This window comes from Anarrhichthys ocellatus, unplaced genomic scaffold (assembly GCF_004355925.1).
Source record: "Anarrhichthys ocellatus isolate YVR2014 unplaced genomic scaffold, GSC_Weel_1.0 scaffold1735, whole genome shotgun sequence".
NCBI classification, from domain to species: Eukaryota; Metazoa; Chordata; class Actinopteri; order Perciformes; family Anarhichadidae; genus Anarrhichthys; species Anarrhichthys ocellatus.
This window is the reverse complement of record NW_022281709.1, coordinates 138-9,900: the sequence shown is the minus strand read 5'-3', so window position 1 is coordinate 9,900 and position 9,763 is coordinate 138. Positions and strand designations below refer to the sequence as shown.

Genomic DNA, 9,763 nt, shown 5'->3' with positions numbered 1-9,763 from the left:
AATAATAATAATAATAATAATAATAATAATAATAATAATAATAATAAAAGTAATGGTGAGGATGATAATAAAAATCATTATAAACTTAATTTACTTTTTAAAAATTATATAAAAAAACGGGCTCCAAAAGAGCAGAGATATTATTAATCAGCACATTAAGAAAAGTAAAGTAATTGATAGTTTATTTATTTATCTTTATGTTTAACAAATATTAAATACAATTTATAAAAAAAAAAAAAAAAATGTAGCAATAGAGCTGAACAAGATGAGTTGTTAAGATGTTGAATAAGAACCAACGGTGTATTTACATCTAATCTTTGCCCCTCCGGTCCTTGTTTAGGGCCACCAGCGCACGCCAAGACGCCACTGGAATGGACATCACCAGCCGCTGTACTCTGGGGGACCCCAACAAGCTCCCCGAGGGGGTTCCCCAGCCCGCACGCATGCCCTACGTGTCAGACAAACACCCGCGGCAGACCCTGGAGGTGATCAACCTGCTGAGAAAACACCGGGAGCTCTGTGACGTGGTGCTGGTGGTGGGCGCCAAGAAGATTTACGCTCACCGCGTCATCCTGTCGGCCTGCAGCCCTTACTTCAGGTACAAGGAGGCCACTCGCAGCTGCTGAAGGAAAACATATCTGGACACGAATCCACGTCGGAGTGCTGGCTGTGACAATGATACGTCTTGATGTTCTCTTCAGGGCGATGTTCACTGGGGAGCTGGCGGAGAGCAGGCAGACGGAAGTGGTCATCCGCGACATCGATGAGAGAGCCATGGAGCTGCTCATTGACTTTGCGTACACGTCGCAGGTAACGACAGAGTTTCTATTTGGCACTCGGGGGTCAGTGGTGTGTTTATAGTAACACAAAATGCGATATTGCTTCCTCTTATCGATCTGATTTTAATATCCGTTTTATTTTGCTTTGAAAACATCTCCTTAAAATATTCTCGCCAAAAATGACATTTTACAAGATTATTTTTGAGCACATCAAAAGGTTATAATTTCCCTTCGTCCAATACTCATTTTTACCGAGTAGACCATGAAGGCATCATAATGTAAATCAATGCAATCTCCAAATACTCTAAATGTAGCGTCCCCTCAGGTTTTTTAGTGCCATGCTTTTTGAGCATTCGAAATCAACTAAAACATGTAACATGGTGTTACATCATCGTGCATGTGCAGCTGTCGATCAGCCTCGATAAGAGGAATCGATAGTCACTGAGGTGTGCGATTCCAAGGAATCTGTCTCCACCCCTAACGTGTAGCCATATTAGCCAAAATATGGATTGCAGATGGCCACCAGAGCTAGTAATCTGAGAAGGAGCTGCAGGGTTCTGTAGCCAAGATGGGGGACACTCTGCAGACAGGTCTCGCTCGAGCGTCTGATTAAAAGAGCATGTGAAGAGTCTCTGATGTCCTGAACCTTCCAGGTGACGGTAGAGGAGGGAAACGTCCAGACGCTGCTCCCCGCCGCCTGCCTCCTCCAGCTGGCTGAGATCCAGGAGGCCTGCTGCGAGTTCCTCAAGAGGCAGCTGGATCCCTCCAACTGTCTGGGCATCAGGGCCTTCGCAGACACGCACTCCTGCCGCGAGCTGCTCCGCATCGCAGACAAGTTCACCCAGCACAATTTTCAGGAGGTAAGCCCATGGATGAGAATCCCCGTCTCCTAGAATTCTCAAAGTCGTGTGTTCTAGTAGATGTTAGTAGTTGGTTTGTTTAGTGTTTCTCTCTGTTTTCCCGTCCTCATTCCAAGCCTGAGGATGTGAGCACACAGTCACTAATGCAGCTCTCTGTTTCACTGCATCATTTTGACTTGAAGTTGTAAACGTGTGAAGAATTCCAGTCTATTGACTCATGAATAAGAAAACATCATGTGACGTGAGAGCTTTTGTGCTGACACGGCAGAGAAGAAGAGGGGAGGCGTCGCTACATCGCATTCGGAACGTGTAGCTTCACAGCACATTGCTTTACAAAATAAATGTATGCAGTCAAAGTGTAAGATGGATTTAGCTTCCCGTCTTTGTGGCAGAGCCGCTGACTCATTCTGTCCCCATTTGTCTTAGGTGATGGAAAGCGAGGAGTTCATGCTGCTGCCCGCCAACCAACTGATCGACATCATTTCCAGCGACGAGCTCAACGTGCGGAGCGAGGAGCAGGTTTTCAACGCCGTGATGGCCTGGGTGAAGTACAGCATCCAGGAGCGCAGACCACAGCTACCGCAGGTTTGTGGCTGAGGAAGTATCTCACCACGGCAGTTCGCGGCTTTGTTGCCGGGATGGTTCCGGTTGTACATTCCAGTTCTAAACCCTCAGCGTTACTTCAGGCTTCTGTTGTGGCCGAGGAACCCTCTGAGACTGACGTGGATTTTCCTGTGTTCTGTAGGTCCTGCAGCATGTCCGTCTGCCGCTGCTCAGCCCCAAGTTCCTGGTGGGCACCGTTGGGTCAGACCCTCTCATCAAGAGCGACGAGGAGTGCAGGTGAGGGCTGTTTGTTTGTGGAACATTTCGATGTTTTGAGTGGGGAAGATGCTGCTGATCTGGATCCAGGAATTTGGTGGATTCTCTTTTTACATTACTGAACATTATGAAAAATACTGAGGAGAAACTCCATTTCGTACGATGAGAATGATACAGTGACGATATTTAACCTCGATTTATAATTATATATATCTATTTTTATTCCAGAGACCTGGTCGATGAGGCTAAGAATTACCTGCTGCTGCCGCAGGAGAGGCCACTGATGCAGGGCCCCAGAACCCGGCCGAGGAAACCCATCCGCTGTGGGGAGGTCCTCTTTGCAGGTCAGTACCTAATAGGCCCGGATCACACTGAGACACCTCGCTAGAATACGAGTCGCCCTTTAAAACCCATTGTTTTCTGATGGTACGCTGCGTTTCCCTTTAATCAAATAAGTAGACGAACTGAAGGAATGACTCCTCTTCATCGTGTGATAATTTAACGTTGCGCACTCTCTCCTCCCATGTCTCCTCGTCACGTAGTCGGCGGTTGGTGCAGCGGCGACGCCATTTCTAGTGTGGAGCGCTACGACCCCCAGACCAACGAGTGGCGGATGGTGGCGTCGATGAGTAAGCGTCGATGCGGAGTCGGCGTGAGCGTTCTGGACGACTTGCTGTACGCTGTGGGGGGTCACGACGGCTCGTCATACCTCAACTCCGTGGAGCGGTGAGCGGCACGATCTCTCAGATTTAGGTCTAGAATTCTAATTATGAATATGTCATTACATATTGTCTTTATTCCACCTCTCCTGTCCAGATATGACCCAAAGACCAATCAGTGGAGCAGTGACGTAGCCCCCACCAGCACGTGTCGTACCAGCGTAGGAGTGGCTGTCCTCGGTGGTTATCTGTATGCTGTAGGGGGACAGGACGGGGTTTCCTGTCTCAACATCGTAGAAAGGTATCCGTCAAAAGTCTTGAGTCTATGATAAATCGTCCATGTTTTTACCCGTATATTAGGTGCTAGTTCAGCATCTTATGGCTCACCCAGGCAGTTCTACCGAATGAAGCCGATGCTTCATGTCTTAAACCTGCATTCTCTCTACTGTCCATCAGGGGGCGACTCCTCTGGTTGTATAGAAGTCTATGAGAAAATGACTCTACTTCTCTCCTGATTTATTACCTCAGTAAACATAAGCCAGACTAGTCCTCTTTACTTTGGGCTTCACTGTTCATGTCTTAATGTTTTTTATGCCACAGGCTGATTTGATATTATGTCCATACCGGCTTCTCTTTTCATAGATTTTCCTCTCCACGGACCAGCCCTCTCTTAGCTAGTGGTTGCATTAGACTTAATTTTGTCAGAAAAGGTCGTAAATGTGCCATCACAATGTATTTTATCCTTTTCATTTAAATGTTTTAATGATAATAAGATGGGTTGATTTAAAGGTGAAGTCTCTGATTCCAGTCTCCCTCGCTAGCTGTCCGTTCTGTGGGTCAGACAGAGCCAGTAAGGCCAATGCCGCTTTTAAAGTTTTCAATAAACGCATGATTTGCCACTAAAAACACTGCGGCCATTGTGTCAATGTGTGTCTGAACTCAAACTTCCTTCTGGTCCACATGGACATAAAGCGGGTGCCCCCTTGTGTGTAATCAAACGCTGCAGAAGACTTTGTCATTCTCTTTGGCGTCGCTGCCTCGGAGCCCATTTTAGATTTGACACTGAACGTTGGATCCTGCAGCTTCATCGGGGATAAGATTCTGCAGCATGCGCTCCTTCTGCTCCAGTGGTGCAGCTACATCGACGCACTCCGAGGCCTCCAGTCCCTCAAAATGACAGACAGCCTGCAGATTGTCCCGTCATTGTTTTAAAAAATTCAGTCAAAGACAGAAAGTATTCTGTCAGAGTGACCTCTGCTCTTAGCCACGCCCACATTGACTTGCTAATATTCACAGAGAGAAGTTCTGAACATGGCATCCTTCTTACGCTGTAGGTATGATCCCAAGGAGAACAAATGGACTCGCGTGGCCTCCATGAGCACCAGGCGGCTGGGTGTAGCTGTCGCTGTGCTGGGGGGCTTCCTGTACGCTGTCGGAGGGTCTGATGGGACGTCACCATTAAATACAGGTGTGGTACTGAGTCACGTGATGAGTACAATCTTAAAGTAACCCAGAGCTTTGACGAGATAGTATTTTTCTATCCCTTTCTCTTCAGTGGAACGCTACAACCCTCAAGAGAACCGCTGGCACACGGTGTCCCCCATGGGAACCAGGAGGAAGCACCTGGGCTGCGCCGTCTACCAGGACATGATTTACTCCGTTGGAGGGAGAGACGACACCACGGAGCTGAGCAGCGCCGAGCGATACAACCCCAGGACCAACCAGTGGTCTCCCGTGGTGGCCATGACGTCCAGACGGAGCGGGGTGAAACATTGTTTTAGTTACTGCTTCACAGTCATACGTCAATAACTGCATTTAATCTGTGTCAGTTAAGTTACTATAGTTGATGTTAAAGATACTGACGGTGATTTAATGTGTGTACGAGGCTGACGTGTAACTGTGTGTAGGTGGGCTTGGCTGTGGTGAATGGTCAGCTGATGGCAGTGGGAGGCTTCGATGGGACGACGTATCTCAAAACGATAGAAGTCTACGACCCTGACGCCAACACATGGAGGTGAGAGGGGCTACAAAACAAAACCTTGAATAATATCGATATTCGTTACCTCGGGGAAACATTGAAAGAATACAATTTTTTTTTATTTGTATTCAAATAAAATGTATCGAGGCTGTAAAACGCCTTTTCTTCAGCAGTTTCTCTAGTAGCAGAAAACAGCAGAATGACTTTAATAAAGTAATATAACTTAACATCTTCTTTAATGAGCTACCGCCATTGTGCTGTCCTCTCCTGGTGGTGAGGTTTGACCCTGTGAGGTTGCCGTAGTCGGTCAGTGTGGAGTACTGAAGCAGCAGGTTAAGCTAGCAATGTGAAGTAAAGCAGCGACTAGTTCATGTCCTCAGAGCAATGGAAACGTATGACTAAAATAGTTTGTGATGGTAATATTATCACAATGCTAATTCCCATTAGCACGTCAATGGTAAGTCTAATTACGTGTTAGCATTGAGCTAACTAACACTAGTTATTTGCCACATGGTTGTAGGCAAGGCATCGACCTTATTGTACAACAACACAGATGCTCTGTTGTCCAAACGAAACCGCAAACTTTGAGAAAGGCAGCACTCTCCCTCTGTTCTTAACTTTCACAATAAAAGCCCTGGACAAATGCATTCACCAGATGGAACTCAAATTCAATCAGAGCATTTTAATAGAATATCTTGCAGCAGCTTAGCTCAGACAGACTGACAGACTCTCCTCTGGCTCTATAGGATCCTGCTAGTTGGTCCTTTTTCCTGTGTGAGTCGATTCAAACCGTTTATTGAAAAAGTCTTGCAACTGTCACAAATTCACATCGCTGCCAGTGTGAGTAGGTTTTATGAGAAATATTTGCAGGCAAGTATTTAGCCTTTTCGTTGGCAAGTGTAAAGGCCTTTCCTGCTGGGGTTAAGTTGGAAGTAAACGCTTAGTCACAGCACACAACAAAACTCTTCACTTGATCAGATCGTGTGATTTTACACGCACTCGAGAAGAGGTGATTAGACCTGCACAAGGACATCCTTTAAGAAACAATAGAGTACACGGCCAAAAAGGCCAAAGAAGGTAACCAGCAGTTAATATATTGACTTTCTTTAATCCGTCTTGCTCTGCTATGCTGCTGTGTTCACATCCATGAACGCACACTTAGTGTATATTATGTAGTTTCTCTTTCCTCATCATGTCCCTCTCCTCTCACCAGGTTGTATGGAGGAATGAACTACCGCCGGCTAGGTGGGGGGGTGGGCGTCATCAAAATGACTCACTGTGAATCTCACATATGGTAACACAACCCCTCACACACACACACACTCTCACACACACACTCACACACGCTCTCTCACACTTCTCCTCACGTTGCAATGGATGCCTCTCTCCACCGACACCTGTGCCTCTGAAAGAGACGCTGTAGTTGAAGCGAGGATGAGAGAGACGTGGGGGAAGGGAGGGAGACGAGACGGAGAGAGGAACAAACTTTGAACTCTAGCTCATCCCCAAACCCCCCCACACACACTCCAAGGTCATCCACTTTGGGATACCCTTGTTGTCTTCATCGGTTGGACCACGGTCAGCATGAAGTGCTCCGCAAGCCGAGGTCTACAAATGTACCATTAAGCTTCCAGTTTGGAGAGGACAGGCCTTTTCTCCTCTCACCCTCCGAGAGCATCTCGGTCTGGACTGTTGGACTCACCGTCTGTTACGGAGCTCAACCTGCTGCTTGAGATTAGTTTACGTTTCAGAGGTTGAAGACGTTCAAGCATCGGCTCACTGCAAATCAACCACCCGGGGAAGAAATATCATTCTTTAGTTTTAACTTTAAAGTGTTCCTGACCAGCCTTCAACGAGTTAACAAAGAGAAGCCAGCGGACCAGCAAACGTTCTGTTCGTTGTGTGAGGTCGATTACTTCCTGGAGACACAACATTGCGTTACTGACTGTCGGAGGTAAATCTACCCTCGCATCCTTTTTTCTGCGTTGGGCTGTGAAGCATGCATCCTACTCTCTCGCACTGCTGCTGTGGTCACTGTTGTTACATTAAGGTGTTTACAGGCTTAGATGCTGACGATGCGTCTTGAAGGATCATCTCAACCCGTCAGTGGAAAGAACTCGGACACCACAATCACCAAGTGGTATAGCAGGTTTTTTTTCGTTTTACTGTTGATGCTAGAAAAGCCATTGTCGCTCTTCTCCTGATTGGCTTCGGTGACAAGTTTGATTGACAGGTGGTTCATCCAATGGCCTGCCGATTAATTTTTTTTGTGAGAGCTTCCTCTGTTCTAAACAGCTCGTCAGGCGATTCTGTTTCAACAACCCTGTCTCCTACAAAATGGCGTTGCTATGGAACTAAATTCTCAATTTCTTTTCGAGGGAAACATATTTTCTCAAATTAAACATCAAACCACAGTTTAACACCATTCTGAAGATTGAAACAAAACACAAGGTTTAGTCAGACTTCTGCGTTATTAGAAAACTATTTGATGACAAAAGCCAAAGTAATCCACCACCAGTTATGTTTCCCCCAAAACGTAACTGACAGCACGGTTTCGTTGTATTGGAACATCGTTTTGAGGAGAAGAGGCTGTGTGTAAACAAGCCATCTATAGGATTTTATCAGACTAACCCTTCTAAAGCAAAGTGCCATCATTTTCCTTCCTAATGATCCAACATGTTTATCAGAGAATGCATGAGGTACTGATTTGAACGTACTGATTTGAAATGCTAGATTCCTTTTCCTGTTTCCATAACAAGTGAGTTTAGAGCTCGGGTCATAAAATCACTAAGCACTGTTGGTGCTGAACACAGGAGCCAGTGATCTGATGTGGACTCACAGGATTCCAGATAAAAGTGTTCGGGTCCAACATGATGCACGGAATCCGTTCAGTGTCGAATTAACAATCAGACAAACGTTGTTGAGACGGAGCTGAAGCTATTTTTATTCCAGCCATCCGTTTAGAGTGCCGATATATTTACCAAGGCTCAAGCTCAGTTCAGAGATGTTGCCCTAAAACCGCTGGACTCATTTATTATTACGATTATACGACCGCATTCTCTCGCAAAAGGAAGTTTCACAATTTAGCACTTTAAGAGATTTCTTCTTTTTTTTCCCATAATATCCCTGTTAACACAAATCAGGGAGCTGTTTCCTCATTTAAATGGAGAATCAAACCCAGTTCCTGCATTTGATGTCTGTCACATGATTAACACTTATAGCATCAAACCTGACCTCTTTCCTACAAGACAAATGCAGTAGTATATTTACCCCAGTTTGTTGTTAAGAGAATGTACCACATGGATGTCATTCTTAACTGGATATGCATTAATAAAGTTCAGCTCATGAGACTTTTCTTCTGCTTTCTCACGTTTGTTTTTGTTGTGCGTCGTCATATGCAGCACAGTGTAACGGCTCCCCCTGCTGGAGGACAGCTGTAGTGCAGCTCTGACATGATGGAACAGATCCCTCGCAGGTCTCTGGTGGTAGAACTGATCTCGGCTCGATGTTAAACACACAGGGAATTGGTTTGCTGTGAATCTCAGAATTGATTGGAAATGTATTTTACATCTGATCTTTTATTGTTTTCTCTTAAGTGTATTTAATATGGGTGTTCTACTTCATCGTGGGGAGAAAAAACATCATCATAGGAATCTGACATTTCAGGCCTCAGGCTGAGGATGACTTGCTTTGTGCCACACAGCTCATCACACTTTGAATGGTTTGTGGAACGAATGCTGCTGTTATGCATTATTATAACCTGGTGTTAAACCTTTAACAATAAGGCAACTCCAGATTGAGCTGGGTTCAGTTTTCTCTGCTAGCGGGAGACTTTAAGCCCTGGTCTGTCTCATCATATATGCACATCGTGTTGAATCTGACCGTTACATGCCCTTTTCTTTTTTTTCTTTGGATAAACACATCTTCCATATTGGTTGTGTATGCCTGCTTCTTGTAAACCATGAACATGTTGCTATTCATCACTGCCACAGAAGTACAAGGAAAACCCCACTCAGGTTCAGACTCCGAACATGTTACTGCTTTCATGGTCTGAGATAAACGCTCCGTTTTCAGGTTTGAGGCGATTCATTTTTCAGATACTCCAACTGTTGAATGAGTTTAAAAGGTCCCACAGGTAATCCTTTCATTTATTTGAAAAAGCTAACTAAAACTGGAGATTTGTAGTTTTCATTGGACAGCGACAGAAACCTCATGTTGCTGATGAGGGAATGAAAAGTTCAATTGTACCCAAATGTTTTGTATTTATTAATCGTATCCTAATCCCTTCAAAATGTCACTTTTTTTAAAAATATCTTTCGCTCTAGTCGTCATTTAAAGATATTTGTGTTACTATCTCTCTCTGTCTGTCTGTCTATATATCTATATCTCTATATCTATCTATATAGATATATAGATCTATCTATATATCTATATCTATCTATATCTATCTATATCTATCTATATATCGATCTATCTATATAGATCTAGATCTATCTATATAGATCTAGATCTATCTATATAGATCTAGATCTATCTATATAGATCTAGATCTATCTATCTAGATCTATCTATCTAGATCTATCTATCTAGATCTATCTATCTATCTAGATCTATCTATATAGATCTATCTATATAGATCTATCTATATAGATCTATCTAGATCTATCT

General features: G+C 44.5%; 1 protein-coding gene across 1 annotated transcript; it reads left to right on the top strand.

The window, feature by feature from the left end:
- Positions 1–80: 80 nt before the first annotated feature.
- Positions 81–8,450, top strand: klhl20 (kelch-like family member 20). The gene is made up of 12 exons (XM_031839578.1): positions 81–598; positions 702–810; positions 1,433–1,639; positions 2,066–2,224; positions 2,385–2,479; positions 2,687–2,802; positions 3,001–3,184; positions 3,275–3,418; positions 4,452–4,585; positions 4,673–4,881; positions 5,025–5,131; positions 6,309–8,450. The coding sequence occupies exons 1-12, from the start codon at positions 372–374 to the stop codon at positions 6,391–6,393; spliced, it is 1,776 nt and encodes a 591-aa protein (XP_031695438.1). The 5' UTR covers positions 81–371; the 3' UTR covers positions 6,394–8,450.
- Positions 8,451–9,763: the final 1,313 nt, after the last annotated feature.

Coding starts and splice junctions, on each gene's coding strand:
- klhl20 (XM_031839578.1), top strand. CDS start 372: ATGGACATCACCAGCCGCTGTACTCTGGGGGACCCCAACAAGCTCCCC. Junction 1,640..2,065: donor CCCAGCACAATTTTCAGGAG/GTAAGCCCATGG, acceptor CATTTGTCTTAG/GTGATGGAAAGCGAGGAGTT. Junction 3,185..3,274: donor TACCTCAACTCCGTGGAGCG/GTGAGCGGCACG, acceptor TCTCCTGTCCAG/ATATGACCCAAAGACCAATC.